This window comes from Rhodotorula paludigena (genome assembly GCF_050403205.1).
Source record: "Rhodotorula paludigena JCM10292 DNA, Rt_paludigena_JCM10292v1_ctg36, whole genome shotgun sequence".
NCBI classification, from domain to species: Eukaryota; Fungi; Basidiomycota; class Microbotryomycetes; order Sporidiobolales; family Sporidiobolaceae; genus Rhodotorula; species Rhodotorula paludigena.
The window spans coordinates 57301-72431 of record NW_027481422.1 but is presented as its reverse complement, the minus strand read 5'-3'; the positions used below and the strand labels follow the sequence as shown (position 1 = coordinate 72431).

The following is a 15131-nucleotide window of genomic DNA, read 5'->3' as shown; positions in this document are numbered from 1 at the left end:
ACGAAGGTCTCCTCATTGCCCTGCGCATGCTGCCTCGTTTGGTCCTCAAAGTTGGCAGGCTGGATCAAGGGGTCTTTGAGCTCGGTAAAGGCGTTGCATACCTCGCGCGTGGCGATAAATGCTTCGCCAATCCGCCACCGCCGAGCCGCCGCTTTGCCTTTCGCGCCAGTCCCTCGCTGCTGAGCCTTGGTTCAAGCATCCTCATATCGCCTTACTCCTGACACGTGGACGTCAATGACATTCTATATCTGCCCGATATCTGCAGCTGCGATCCAGCGACGCCGGCCGTGCTTGACAAAGACGCCGTTGCGACTTGGATGACCTTCGCAAGGGGCAATCTCGACGCACAGATGTGAGAGAACAGGACGGAGCTTGCAATTCGAGCGTGGGTTCCTTCCGGATATCTCACGGTCACACCACGCTGTCGTATTCATCGCCCGGTGGCGACGGTGACAATCTGAAGCACTCACTACGAGGTGGACCTCGAGGGGAGAAACGCAGTGTGATTGGCCTCTTTCCCTCTTGCACGACATGCTTCCTCGCGTTTAAAGACGGTAGTTACATTGCTGACCCGCCCATGTGATGCAGGGTCACCGCTTGCCGGCTCGAGCCTGCATCGGCGGTAGGACACTCGTCAGACTGTCTTGCCAACTTCCTGGCCGTTCGGCGCCTTTCGCTAAGTCGAGCTCCTTCGCTCTACAGTTGCTGTACTTCCGCGGGGCACTGATGTACAAATCAGCGCGATTGCCGTTCGGCCATCGTGAAAAGGCAAACAACGAGATTGGGCGCGACTCCCGTTTCCAGCTGTGCCCGCACGCCGTGATCGGACCCATCAGCGTAGGGCAGCCACGTGCTGATCCGAAGGTCAGCATCCACCGACAGCCAACCTGGCAATACCGCACACTGTCGCCAACTTCAAGCTTCCTCCCCCTGAGGCGGACGAGACGAGCTTCCGCGGCTCGATGGAGGCACAGCACAGAGACACTGGAGTTGCAGACTTGTCGACAGCCCCTCTACGCCTTGACGTCGCCCGTCGTGGTCGACTCCTCAGGCTTGGCGAGCTGCTCGCCCGGGACGTTGGCGCGCGGCAGAGGCTTGTTTGCCGGGAAGCAGAGGACTTCCTTAATTGACGCGTGGTCGGCGAGCATCATTACGAGGCTGTTGAACGCACAGGAATGGTCAGGCGAGTGTCCGGAAGCGAAGGGAGGAGCGGGAGAGGCGAGAGGAGGGCAGCGCAGCGAGAATCGGCCTTCCAAGGGTTTCTTCACTTACCGGTCGATACCAAGACCCCATCCGCCCGTAGGAGGGAGACCGTGCTCGAGAGCATCGACCTGCAGAGAGCGAGTGAGGGCAGTGAAGGGGTGAGGGCGAAGAGGCGAGGCGAAGGAGGCGGTCAGCACGAGAGCTCCTTTCCCGGCAACAGAGCTCCGCCAAGCAGTCACAGTGTACGACGACTTCTGCTAGCACGGAGAACTGGAGAACATGGGAAACGAAAAGGAAAGAGGGACCCACGAAGGTCTCGTCGTAGCCCTGCGCCTCCTCGTCGCCCTGCGCCTTCTGCTTCATCTGCTCCTCAAAGTTGGCACGCTGGATGAACGGGTCGTTGAGCTCGGTGTAGGCGTTGCAGATCTCGCGCGTCGCGACAAACGCCTCGAAGCGCTCGCAGAGGCCGGGGATCGAGCGGTGGTGCTTGGCGAGTGGCGACATGATCTGCGGGTGGCCGACGATAAAGGACGGCGAGATGCACTGGTTCTCGATGAACTCGCCGACGAGCTGTAGCAGGAACGTCAGCGGGGCCGCGCAACGTAGAGAGGAGAGATCAGACCTTGTCGAGGAGGCGGGCGTTGGTGCGGGGCTCGCTGCACTCGACGTTGTGCTGTGCGGGGAAAGAGTCAGTCGACGCAGCAGAGAGCATGTGACGAGCGCGATAGCAACCTTGACGCAGAGGTCGCGGAGGAACTGGTTCGTCTCGGCGGTGTGGAGCTGGTCGCCGGGCGGGAAAGAGACGCCGAGCTGCTTCTCGAGCTCGCCAATCATGTCGAAGCGCTTCCACGGCGTCGTGAAGTCGAGCTCGAGCTCCTTGCCATCCTTGCCCTCGGGGTGGTACTTGATCTTGTACCCGCCCGTGATGTGCTTGACGAGGCCCGACAGGAGCGACTCGGTGAGGTCCATGAGGTCGTGCATGTCGGCGTAGGCCATGTAGAACTCGCAGATCGAGAACTCGGGGTTGTGGGTGAGGTCGATGCCCTCGTTACGGAACACGCGTCCAATCTCGTAGACGCGGTCCAACCCGCCAACCACGAGCTCCTTCAGGTAGAGTTCCGGCGCGACACGCATGAAGAGGTCGAGGTCGAGGGCATTGTGGTGCGTGATGAACGGCTTGGCCGTGGCACCGCCAGCGATCTGGTTCATCATGGGCGTCTCGACCTGAGGGCACGGCAAGGTCAGTCGCCTGCGCCCGCGACAAGTAACGGCAAACGCACCTCGAGGAAACCAAGGTTGTCGAGGAACTTGCGGATGTAGTTGATGATGCGCGCGCGCTTGATGAAGACCTCGCGGACCTCCTGGTTCATGATGAGGTCGAGGTAGCGCTTGCGGTGGCGCTGCTCCTGGTCCTTGAAGCCAAAGTGCTCCTTCGGGAGCTGGTGCAGGTTGGGCGAGAGGAGCACGCAGGTCGACGGCGAGATCGAGAGCTCGTTGCGCTTGGTGCGCATCGGGTGGCCCGTGATGCCGAGGATGTCGCCGCGGCGGAAGAGGTTGTGGAGCGCCTCGAACTGCTCCGGCGACTCGGACTCGCTGCACGTATAGATCTGTGTGAGGACGTGCATTGCGTGAAAGAAGAACCCTGAAAACGCACCTCGCGTTGGCCATGACCTGGATCTTGACACCCTCGCTCCAGAGGTCGTAGAAGCGGAGCTTGGCGCCCTGCGCGCGCATGCTGTGAATGCGGCCAGCGACCGAGACGACGTCGTCGCTGCGCGAGCCGGCCTCCTTGCACTCGGCGCCGTACTTCTCAACGAAGGACGGAAGCGAGATGGTGACATGGAACTTGTGAGGGTACGGGTTCGGGGTCGTGAGGGTGCGCTCCGCATCGGGGATGGCGCGGAGCTTCTGGATCGCGCGCGAGCGGATCTCGTAGTATTGCTGCGGCGGGAGACGAGTCAGCTCTACAAGTCGACAGCGTGCGAGATCGCGGATAAGTCGCACGTTGGGCGAGAGCTCCTCCTCAGCGTCTGCCGCCGAGGTCTTGGCGGTCGGCTGAGCCGGCGCGTTGGCAGCCTATGGAGAAATACCGTCAGCAAGCCGCGACACGGGAGAAGAGCGCCGCAAAACCACCTTCTCCGCCTTCTTTTTGGCGACCTCGCGGGCCTTCTGGCGCTTCTTGAACTCGCTGCGAGTCCACAAGCATGGTTCGTCAGCTTCAGCAGCAAATTTGCCTGGACGGAACGCCAGAATCAAGAGGTTGTCCAGTACCGCACCTCTTGGAGATCATCTCGCCGGTCTCAGGGTCCTTCTGGAGGTTGGGTGCGCTGGCGGCCTGCTCAGGGGCGACTTCGGGAGTGGGAACGCTGGCCATCGTGTGCTTGAACGAGGGAGGAAGGGCGAAGAGCGGGCGTGCGAGAGGGGCCGGGGAGCGGAGAGCGGTGCAGGCGGATCGGGAGACAAGCTTGAGGGGGCGCAAGAGCATGCACTGGCCTGCTGGCGACGAGTTAGCGCTCCTCGTGGACTGTGAAGCTCCCACGCGCTCTGTGAGATGAGCGAGTCGGGATCGCGGGTGATGAGAGTGAGCCAACCTCGAGCTGTTCTTCGACTGCGGGAAAGCCGTCAGCGAAGGTGCGCACGTCTGCAGTGCCCAGATCGAAAAGCCCTGACCTGGTCTTGACCGGACTGGAGAGCCGAGCAAGCGACAAGTCAACGTCTTCCTCGTCGCCGAGAAAACGCCCGAGCACGAGAGTGTGCTCTCGCCCTCTACCCGCTCCTACGGCGTGTGCTTGCTCGTACAGCTTCGTCGAATGCTTGCATCGCTCACTTCGTAGAGTTGGTCCGCTTTACGCGCAGAGTTGCTGCCCTGCGTCTCCTCCTCGCCATTCCGTCTGCTGGCCCTCTCGAGTTGACTCACGCGCGGATCGCGAACGAGTTTCGGACTTCTGCAAGAAACGGATTTGCAGAGCAGGTCGCGACCTGCTTCGCTCCTATTGCGACCGGTGCTCCACCCTGCTGACTCCCTTCACCTTCTCTCGCTCATACCGCTGGAACCAGTCCCCCTCGTCTCTGACCGAGTCTTGCTTCATCCCGTCGTGCTCGAGATACTCCTTGTGCGCGGTCGCCTGAAGTCGAGTGGCGAAGGGGGCGCGCCGCGGTGGCGAGCGTGCTGGCGAGCGAGACCTCCCTCTTGGCGGTCGCGTTGTGCCCGCTGTCTCGCGCCGTCGCGGCGAGCGCGAGCGAGAGACGCGGCTCGCCTCCTGATCAAGTGCCGTGTGCCGCTCGCGCCCGCGCATACCCTGAATTTCCCGTCCGCGCTCGTACTGCGCACTCCTCCGCCGCATGCCCTCGTCCTCGTCGCCGAATCTCCAATCCGCCAGGACCTCAGTTCCGAGCAAGGTCATCCCGTCGAGGTAATTCACCGCCTCCTGCGCCGACACCGGGCTCGGCACGCGGAAGACGCCACTCGCGGTCCTTGCGTCGGGCGCCGGAGAGCGCTGCTCGATCCGCTCGCCCCACGCCCCGCACCGTGTCGCGCGCGCGATCCACCGCATGGACGAATCGTCCATGTGCGGTGGAAGGCCGCGCACGCAGACGATCGGGTCGGACGCAGACTCGACTGGCGGCGGATTGCGCTCAATCAGGAGCCGCTGTCCGCGCAAGACTCGGCCGTGAAGCGCGGTCGAAGCATGGCGATAGTCGGACGCGTGCTGCACGTGGCAGTAAGCCGAGTACTTGTTGGCGCGCCGACGTAGGAACGTCTGGCACGGCTTGACGCCCGCTTCGCGGAAAAGGCGGTTCACTTCTTCGAGACTTGTGTCAAGTGGCAATTCACCGAGATGGATCTGGACTGGCCGCCGTTGCTGCAGCAGCTGTCGAGATGGCTGAATGGGGACGTTTGTGCTCGTCACTCGCGAGGAGCCCGCCGAAGCGCGAGACGGCGAGCGATTATTGCTCGGGCCGTCCGCAATGGACGGCACTGCCTCGGCTGCTGACATTTCCGATGACTCCGGCGGCGTAGAGGCTGCCGGCTCAGTCTGCCCATGGCCGCAGGCGGCGGACGGAAGAGGGCCGAAGCCTGTGAGAGTATCGGGCGCGGGATGAGGCGGCAAACTCCGGTCGATCCAGTCGGCCGCCGAGTGTAGGTCGAGCTCGAGAAGGTGTTGTGCGTCTGCGATGGGCAGGAACCGGAGTCAGTCAGCCAACGTGGTTCGTCTTTCGCGACGAAGAAGCGCACCTTGCGATGATTCGCTGCTGCGAAGCAGAGTTGTCGCCCAGGCCGTATTCGCCCGTTCGGCAGCTCTGAAGCGGGTCCCGAGAGTAAGACGGAGCGCCAGGACGCTGAGGATGAGGGAAGCAAACGGAGAGTCCTGCGCGGAAGTCGCAATGTCAAGTGGAGAGCGATCATCCGGCGAGGCTGTGCAGCATCAGACCTACTGTCAGCAGTCGCTCCAGGTCGACGAGAGAGCGAGGCAACCCACTCCTGCGCAATAAAGCGCTGAGCCCGTCGTCGTCGTCTTCCTTCAGGTCGCCCGTCTGCTCGAGCTCGCGGAGCCAGACGAGAGTGTAGAGCACGTCTTGCTGCTCGACTGCGAGACACAAGCGCCTGTGAAGCTCGTCGCTGTCCATCTCGCCGAGCTCGAGCCGGTGGACCAAGACGAAAGCGTTCGGGGGCTAGGGGACGCGGGCGGTGGGGCCGGAACGCGGTCAAAGCGGCACCACCAGCCCGAGTGCGGTGCTCGCCAGGCAGCCGAGAAGGTCACGCAGCTGCTCGAACCGCTCGCGCAGGCGGCAGCCGGGAGGTAAGGTTTACGACCAAGGCTTGCGAGTTGCGTCAAACAGGACGCCGGGGACGCGAGACGCCTGCCCTGCAAACCGCTCGGAGCGGAGCTCGAGCTGAATAGCCACAGACTCACAGCCCGCTCCTTTCGCCACCGTGTGCCGCTCGTCGTGGTCTACCGTGCGGCCGAACGCCTCCTTCGAAGACCTGACCGCGACGTCCTGTCGTATGACGGTTCCGCACCGCGGATGCAATGGTCCCACCATAGCTTTAACCAACTGCGACGGCATCGCGGTCGCGAAGTAAGAGGTCCGGGCCTGCATAGCATGCGGAGCCGTGCCAAGCGCGAGAAAGCTGTCTATGCCGCCTGCAAGACGGGATTGAAGCGAGGCATTCTTGAGGTGAGGAAGCACCTCGCGCAGAGTCACTCTTCAGGCGCCTCTCAATTCGCTGCGAAATAGCCAAGTTGCGCTGCTGCGGTAAGATCACATAAGAAAACACGGATGCGGAAGGGTGAGAGCCGAGAGAGGAACGTCGATGAAGAGGGCAGGCGGAAGGTGCTACAAGCTGCAAAAGACCGTCGTCAGTACCTGCATAGCATGCGTGGCTGCGAGTACTCAACCCAAGCGGAATAGAGAGACGCACGAGATAAGGAAGTCTGCTTAGTCCTCGCCTTGCTGCAAAGGCCAGTTGACGCCAAGGCGGGGGACCTGCGGGCAAGGTCCACGTCAGCCACTGCATGCGCCCGGTTCGCAAACACCAGCATCGCACCGTGTCGAAGGCGCCGCGCGTGCGGACAAACTCGTCGTCTTCGGCGAGCTGAGCGACCCAGTCGTTCCACTCATCGAGCGCGTCCTCGTAGTCACGCAGGCCGCGCACAGCGTACGGGTGGAGCTTCTTGTCGTAGCCGACGGCGACGTTCTCGCGGAAGCGGGCGGGGATCGGCGGGACCGCCTCGACGCCGTTGACCTCCTTGAGCAGATCGAGGGCTGCCGGTGGAAGGATCGAGATACGCTTCGAGAACCGGAGCGACACGCGCGGCGAGAGGGCGGCGTGCGCGACGTCAGCATGGCGGGTGCGGATGGGCGAGGTCGGGAAGGTCGTGTCGCTCGTAGCCGTGGTCGAAACTGACGAAACAGACGCAGCGGACGAGGCCAGAGTAGGGTCCACGTCCGAGCGGGTGACAACGCCGTTCTCAAACTCGAACGAGAAAAACGCGGGGCTATGCGACCGCCGTTTCTCCGATCTGCTCGAAACGCTGTGCGTCGGCTCGTTTGGCCGGTTGGGCGAAACTGGTGGCGAGAGAAGATTGCCGTCGATGGGTGCTGCGGGTGTGTGCGGACCTGGCGAAGCATCGGAAGGGACGAGGCCCGTCTCGATTGTGGTCGGAAGCGGGGTCGCCGGACCTTCTTGCGAAAGTGTCGAGGCCGATACACCCGTCCGGCGTGACGAATTGCTGTCGGTGCGCTCGAGGACGAATGGGTCGATGCGAGACTCGGTCGAGATTGGCGCAGGCCGTGAGCCCTTGCCGCCCTGCTTTTTGCCCCGTCCACCCTTGAGCCACGAAACAACCTTGGACATGGCCTTGCTGTCGCCCTTTTTGCCGTTCAGGCTGCTGGCACTGCCCACGCCATTGTGCATCGACGGCGGGTTTGAGCGCATGAGCTCCTGCGACTGCTCGTCCGACTCGGGCTCCTCCTCGAGGGGTTCTGCAAGCTCGTCGACCGTCCACGGCGCCTCCTTGACACCTCGCGTCGAGCAGATCGTCGAACGCTTCGGACGAAAGAACACGTTGTCGTCGCTCAAGTTGTCGACAGGCTCGAGCTGGTCGTGCCGCTTGCGGATGGCTTCGAGCCGGACGTTCAGCAGCTTGAAGATGGCGACGATGCCCTCGTCCGGCTTCGCCTGAGGGTTCTGCTCTTGTGCGACGGCTCCGAGACGCGAGAGGCGCCAGACGAGCTGCAAAGCGGGGAGTCAGCCTAGGTACGCAGCGCTGGGTCGGGCTGAACGCACAAGGCGGATGTAGTAGCCCCGGACGCCGCTGTTCCAGTGCAGCAGCAAGCGTTGGAACACCGTCTCATCGAGGATGAGCTCGCACAGCGCCTTGCGGTGCTCGACGTTGAGCGTCAAACTGCGATTGCGATGTGATCAGATTGAGTTTTGATTTGGGCGTCGACACGGGCACTCACCTGTCCCACAAGCTGTAGCAGAACGAGACGACGCGGAGGATGCTGACGGTATTGTCCGCCTTGGTGAACACGATGCGGACGACGTCGAACAGGAACGGGATGTCGAACAGGCGCAGACCGCGATCGTCCGGCTTAGGCCCGGGCGCCTCGTCGTCCTGCGAGCCCCGCGCGGCAGTCGTGTAGGCGAGAGCCCAGAGGAGACCCTCGACGAGGTCGAGCACGAGGAAGACGCTACGGACGTCCCACATCGAGGTGCGCTTGACGCACGCGCGGATCCAGACCTGCAGCATGCCGCTGAAGACGTAGCGCCGAGCGCCAGCGTCCGGCGCTACATCCGCGTCACCAGGAGGAGGAGAGGGTGGACCGCCCGCGATGTCGACCATAGTCTGCACGATCCGGCGATGCGCGAGCTCAAGCACCTTCGGCTTCTGACCGAAGGACAGGTTGGCCGAGTCGTTCGTGTTGAAGCTACCCGAGGTCGGCCCAATGGACGTGACCGAGCGAAGATTGCGGTGTACGAGCGAATCGCTCTTGTCGAGGAGTGAGGCGGCGAGGAAAAGGAAGCCGGGAGCGGTGACGACGGCGGCGGGCGACACCGGCGCGAGACCAGCAGCGTCGGCGCGGGCATTGAAGGGAACGAGGTAGGTCGCCAGCTGCCGGTGATACGCGCGGTAGAACGCAAACGGCAGATCCGAGTCGGAGGCGGTCCAGCGAATGAGCCTGGTGAAATGCCAAGTCAGCGCGTTATCACCCAACTTCGGTGCTGGCCTTAGAGAACGGACCAGTTGCCCGTGAGCTCGATGGTGATATCGCCCGCTTGGACAAGCACGTCGACGTTCTGGGACATCTGCTTCGGCAGGAGCAGGAGAGATGCATACGCCTGGAAATCGCGGAGGCACAGGTCGCTCAGGTGGGCGGGGAAGACGTGCGTCGGCGCAGGCGGGAGCGCGCTGCAGAAGACAGATCAGCTATCCGGTATTCGGAATTATCGGGCAGGTGAGGACCCACTCCTCGTTCAGGCCGGCTTCCTGCAGGATTCGTCGCAAGCTTAAGCGCTTGACGGGCGGCAGTGCACGCAGAAGCTTGAGCGCGACACCGGCGATGCGGAAGAAGGCCAGCGCAAAGATGCGGCCGGAGAAGACGAGCGTATTGGCGTAGACGGCTGTGCAGAGTGCGCGTCAACAGTGCTCTTCACCGACGATCGTGTGCCACGTACCCTTGTCGTTGAGCTTGTCGACGGCGAAACTGACGAGGCGGACCATCGCAACGCGGTAGCGATCCTGACCCTCCTTATCGTCTTGTAGAGCCGCGATTGACAGGATGTGGCTGCATAGGAGGAGTGTCAGCGAAGCTTCCATGTGCAGCAAGGGCAGGCTCGGACCTCTCGGCGATGGCAGCGACCGCATCGAGGCAGGCCCCGCGGTGCGACGGCTGCAGGTCGGTCAGCTCCGTCGTCAAGATGTTAAGCCTGCAAAGGTCAATCGGTAAATTGCTTTCCCGTTCCGAGTACAACTGCGACGCACCAATCGAAGAGCAGTGCGCGCTGGTGCTTCGCGAGCGCATCGACCGCTTGCGGGCTTGGGTGGTCCTCCTCGCGCCGAAGGAACGGGAGCAGCGTGTTGCTGACGACATAGCCACGGTCTGAGCGATTCTCGCGGACGAGCGAGACGTATCTGGGAATCAACCGTGTCAACGCGGTCTTGAGATGCTTGATCGGACGAGTGAACGCACGCGTGAAGCGCCTCTTCAACCTCGTGCCAGTCCTGCGTCATGCGAGAGGCTAGCGGCGCCGGCGTGACCTGTGCAGTCTGCGGCCTCGCCCAGATCGGTTCGACGGTCGGTGAGACAGGCTGCTTTGGCGGCATCACAGTCTGTCGAGGAGGAAGTGGGGCAGGAGCAGGAGCCTTCGACGGCGCGGGTGAGGTGGTACGCTGCGGAGTCGCCGCGAGCGGCAGCGACGGACGGCGACTCGCGCCTTTCTGGCTGTCAGACCTGACGAGGACAGGTGCGCCGCCTCGCTGCGGGACCGACGCTTCGGACAAGCTGGTTGGCTGCTGAGCTGCTCCGGCGCCGCCTTCGACGCGATCGACAACCGTCGCATGCGCGATGACTGGCTTGTCGGGAGGTTCTTCTACCGGTGTCGAGATACCCGAAGACAACGCCGAGGCTTGTGCCGACTGAGCCGTCGACGGCTGAGCGGACGAGCCCGTTGTGGTCTCGGTCGACAAGCCAATCTTCGACAGCTTGGCAGATGCGAGAGCCTGGTTGCGCAAGATCAGTACTGGATGAGGGATATTGAGGAAAGAGACAGACGCACGAGAAGGTCATCCGTGCTGGGTCTGCGCGGCACAGCCGAACGGTCTGTAAGCAAGTCAAAGCTCCTTCGCTGCGTCCCGTCAATGCCGCTGGCCTGCGGCTCCTTCTGCTCCTGAGGCAGAGTGCCCGACTCCCACTCGCGGCGCATGTCGCGCTCGGGTCCGCGCATCCTTCCGCTCGTGAGCAGGTCCTCGCTCTTCCTCCCCGCAGGCAGGCTCATGCCGAGGATCCGCTTCGGCGCCGTCGCACCGGATGTCGACGCGCCGGCGTGCCCGTCGGCGCTCGCGCTGCTGCTGCCGACGCCGAGGAGGCTCGAAAGCGAAGCCCGACGCCGGCCCAGACGCGGTTTCGGCTCGGCAGAATGGTCGCGAACGGGCATCGTCCACGAGTTTGCCTGGACGGTTGGCGCGGTCTGCTTGCTGCCCGAATTCTTCGAGAAGCGCTCGACAAGGCGGCGGCCGAACGGAACCGACGTCGAGGCGGGCGTGGGAACAGGAGCGGAAGGCGCGAGAATCGGTTCGGCTACATCGGCATTGGGAGCAATAGAGGAAGGGAAAGTCGAGACGAAGGGCGCGGGAGACGGGTGCTGGCCAAACTCGGTCGATTGGCGACGCATCGACGCGTGCGTGTCAGCCGTCCCGAATGACGAGACGGACGCCTTGCGTTCGTGCGAGCGGCGCCGTGTCGTCGTGGCCGACAGCACCTGGAAATTTGGGTTGCGCGAGCGCGTCGCATCGGGCGAGGTGGCGTTGCGGTTGCGCAGGCGCGAAAGCTGACGACCGAGACCCTTGCTTGCGCCGTCAACAGCAGCGCCGAATGACCGCTTCGAGGGCGAGTCATCTGGCCGCGGAGGCGCTGCGGTGTCAAAGGTTGCGCGGGACGGTGAGGCGGGAGGCAGTGGGGAGACACCGACCGGGGTGGGCGGCAGCGACTTGTCGAGCGAGAGGCGCCCGACAGGCGGCGCAAGCGACGTTGAGGAGGGCTGGACAAGTCGCATCGCTCCGAGCGCCGGTCCTGGTCTCGGTACAGATGCACTCGGCGCCGCCGGGCCAGACGCGGGGACCTTCCGTGCCCGTTCGTCCTGTTCCTCGTCGTCAGCACCGCGCTCGCGCTCCTTCCCCTTGCCCTTGTCGAGTCTCTTCTCCCGCTCCGACGCGACCTCCTCCGGCTCGCCGTGCCCGTGCCCACTCTGCGAGAACGAGCCAAGCGAGAGCAAGCTCGCGAGGCTCCGCCTCCGCCGACGCTTCGGCTTGGGACTCGCGCCCGTGCCCGCCGCGCCCGCAGCCCCAAAGGCAGAGCGGCCCGAGATGCTCGTGCTCGCGGCCGTGCTGCTCCCAATCGAGCTCATCGACGCCTGCTCGCGTACGAGCCGCCCGCCCTCGTCCGGCGCGACGATGGGGCGGTTGGGCGGGATGGCGCGCTCCATCTCGAGCTCGAGCTCGAGCTTGAGGTCGACCTTGGGCGGCTCCTTGCGCGGCGTCGTGCGCCCATTGGGCCCGCCGAGCGGCGCGCCGAGAAAGCTGCTCGAGTGGCTCGTGTTTGAGGGCGTGCGCGCGTGCAGCGGCGGTTCTGCGGAGGGCGCGGGTTGCACGACGGTCGGACCCGGCTGAAACGCGTTCGACGACGGCTTGGGCGTTGCAGAGCCCTTGTACTCCTCTTCCGCAGCTCCTGCACTCGATTTGAGCAGGTCGCTCAGCCCAAACATCGTCTCGGTGCTGCCGAACGCGTTGCCGAAATCGAAGGAAAAGTCCAGCAGCGGCGCGGGGTCGTACAGCCGGCTCGCCGACGCGGCCGAATAGCTCGAGTCGAGCGAGGGTCGAACAGAAGTCGCCGTCGTGGTCGACGCTGGCGTCGACGCCGACAGCGCCGTCCGACCAAGCGAGTCGAACGACCCGCCCTTTGACGAAGAGAACCCGCTCGTCGTCGTACCCGAGCCAGGCGTACGATGGTGGTGCGCGCCGAAGAACCTGCCCGGTGCCGACGGCGAATGCTGATGCTGCTGATACGACGGCGACGTGCTCCCGAACGGTTTCGGCGCACCACGGACGGTCGACGCGCTGTCGAGCCACGCCTGCGAGTCGGGCGTGCGGGGCCGCGGGCGGTCGAGCATACTCCGCTTCGTGGCCGGCTCAGCCGCCTCGGCGCATTCCGCGGCCGGGAAGGTGCTTGGACTAGGCGCGTTGAAGGCGAATACGCTCGAGCTGTCTGGCGTCTTTGGCCGCGGGCGGTCCAGCGCGCTCGAGCTGGCGGCCGAACCGCCCGCGTTGAAGTTGAAGACGCTGGTCGAGTCGGGCGTGCGCGGTCGGCTCCCAGCCACTGTCCCGCCGCGCGCTTCGCCGAAGCGGAACACGGCGCCAGTCTCGGGCGTCTTCGGGCGAGGTCGGTCCAGCACGCTCGTCTTGGTGGGCAGCGGCGCGGTGAAGGGTGTCGCGTCGTCACCGAGCGAGGGCACAGACACGGCGGGAGATGCCGAGCGGAAGGGCTCGCTCGGGTCCGGCGTTCGCGGACGCGGGCGGTCGAGCATCGAAGCCGAAGTAGAGGTAGATGCAGAAGGCGAGATGGGCTGCGAAGAGGGCTGCGAGAAGCCACTGACGTGCCCGGCGTGGCGAGAGGCGAAGGACGAGACGCTCGAGTCGTCGTTGCGAGCGTCCGAGGCGCGCGGTCGCGGCCGGTCGAGGATGGATGTCTTGCCTGACCGAGCCGATGGCGACGGCGAAGGGCTGCGAGCGCTAGTCGGAGTCGTCGAGCCCGACGCGACGGACGCGTATGGCGAGGGAGGCTGCAGCGAGTTCGAGCGGCTCGAAGGAACGGAGAGCGGCGGGTACGCAGGCACGGTGGCGCGTTCTTCGGGCCGTGTAGGAGGAAAGGGTCCACTCGGCGTCGCGGCGGTCGGCGTGGTCGAACCGCCAGGCGAAGCTGCCTCGATAGTCGAGACGGTGGAAACGGCCGAACTCCGCCTCGGGCCAGTCGCAGTCGAGGCGATCGACGGCGTTCGGGGAGCCTGCGGCCTCGAGCTCGTCTTGATCGCGACCCGCTGCCGCACGCCGAATTGGTTCGGCAGGTAGACCGCCGCCGTCTCTCCCCCTGCGCCGCTGCCGTCGAGCGAACCGCCTCCCTCGCTCGGTCGTCGGCCCATCGGCACCGAGGACTCGCCGCGCACGTACATCTGCTGTCCCTCGCGCTGTACGCCAACGACAGGCGACGTGCTGCCGTTGCCGGGCGAGCCGGCCGATGAGCCGATGGGAACGTACTGCTTCGCCGCACCGGGCAGCTGCACGTTCCCGCGCCCGTTCACAAACGTTGCTTGCGGCGTGATGCGTTGCCAGGATCGCGAAGGCGACATGCTGCTCGACGAGAGATCGGGCGAGCCGGAGGGTGTGCTCGAGAGGGGAGAGGTGGTAGAGGCGACATATGGGGACGAAGACGATGTTGCCGACGGGTGAGGCGAGGACATTGAAGATGGTTTGGGTGGTGTCGGTGGAGGGTGTTCGTCATCGCCGCCGAGCGGAGGAGAGAGGGGAACGGCGGAGGCGCGGTACTTGGATGTCGAGGCGAAAGGAGCGTCGGGGGCCGACATAGTCGACGGTGGGCCGAGCGTGCGTTGACACGGTCAAGCACTGTGCTGTGAAAACCCGACGGCATGTCAGTACCTGTGCGACTGGTGCCCAGCGTGCTCACGCCCGACTGCACGACTCCCGACGCAGGGTTGTAGTCGTCGCATGGTCCGCCATTCTTCTGCAGTCCCCTCACTCCGACGCCAAGTGCATCACTGGACAATGCACTGTCCCTGCAGCACCGTCTCGCGTTCGAATGACGAAGAGGCGCGTACTCACAGTCCCTCTTTCGGCGCAGGTGCTCCAAAAGGCGACCCCTCAACGCGTCTCCGTGACGCCTAAGCCAGGTGACTAAGTGTCGCCGAGTACGACTCGATGATCGGCCCGCCTTGCCAGACCGTCTAGCGGGCGAACGGAGCGCGTGTCGGGGTCGGGAGACGGCGAGGTGAGTGCGTGGGGCGACAACACCGATTGTCGGGAGGTCCGAGCGAGCCTACCGCACCGCAGGGAGGTACTGTCACGGCTGGGCGGGCGCACTGGACAGCCTGACTCGTCGTCGGAGAAGGAGACGCTAGAGCGGCGATCCAAGGAGACGAAGGGCAGCGAGGGTCTGTGTCCGTCTACGCTGACGGGAGAAGCGCCCTGCAGCTAGTCTGGTCAATTTTGGAGAGCACTGCGCTCTTCACGCGGCCTCTGGACGCGGCGAAGGCGCGAAAGTCGAGACAAGGGGAGCCGAAACGCGAGGAGGCGGGGGACGCCGCCCTTGAACACTGCCCCTGCTTCTTGTGGGCCAGCGAGCCCAGTAGTGCCATTATCAATAATTCAAACTCTTCGAGAGACGGTCACAGAAAAAGCTTTGCGAGAGACCGGCGAGGCGTTTCTTCGGGCGCGCCCTCTCTCATCACAGCGCAACGAAAAGTATGCGAGAAACGGTATGATGGACTGCTTGGCAGATTGATAGACGGGTCGTCAGAGATCAGCGAGGCTATAGCTACAGGCACGAGGGCACGACACTGATGCTGCGGTTGAGAAACGCGGAAGGGAGGCTATGTACAAAGGCGGAGGAGGGGGTTATCAGTCTAGTTACAT

General features: G+C 64.2%; 3 protein-coding genes across 3 annotated transcripts; all 3 read right to left on the bottom strand.

Annotated features, from left to right (window-relative positions):
- Positions 1 to 1013: 1013 nt before the first annotated feature.
- KRS1 (lysine--tRNA ligase KRS1) lies at positions 1014 to 3577 on the bottom strand (the record flags this gene model as incomplete). Its single annotated transcript, XM_076650467.1, has 10 exons — positions 1014 to 1158; positions 1273 to 1331; positions 1513 to 1773; positions 1826 to 1876; positions 1936 to 2427; positions 2484 to 2796; positions 2858 to 3144; positions 3208 to 3279; positions 3337 to 3391; positions 3480 to 3577. 10 exons carry the CDS (start codon positions 3575 to 3577, stop codon positions 1014 to 1016), a joined length of 1833 nt encoding a protein of 610 aa, XP_076503952.1.
- Positions 3578 to 4116: 539 nt separating this feature from the next.
- On the bottom strand, positions 4117 to 5832 carry JCM10292_001326 (uncharacterized protein; the record flags this gene model as incomplete). Its single annotated transcript, XM_076650466.1, has 4 exons — positions 4117 to 4148; positions 4502 to 5374; positions 5441 to 5573; positions 5641 to 5832. The coding sequence occupies 4 exons, from the start codon at positions 5830 to 5832 to the stop codon at positions 4117 to 4119; spliced, it is 1230 nt and encodes a 409-aa protein (XP_076503951.1).
- An 813-nt stretch (positions 5833 to 6645) lies between these two features.
- Positions 6646 to 14065, bottom strand: JCM10292_001325 (uncharacterized protein; the record flags this gene model as incomplete). The annotated part of the gene is made up of 11 exons (XM_076650465.1): positions 6646 to 6693; positions 6755 to 7942; positions 7997 to 8114; positions 8173 to 8892; positions 8955 to 9122; positions 9181 to 9334; positions 9389 to 9498; positions 9554 to 9640; positions 9696 to 9845; positions 9904 to 10433; positions 10490 to 14065. 11 exons carry the CDS (start codon positions 14063 to 14065, stop codon positions 6646 to 6648), a joined length of 6849 nt encoding a protein of 2282 aa, XP_076503950.1.
- Positions 14066 to 15131: the final 1066 nt, after the last annotated feature.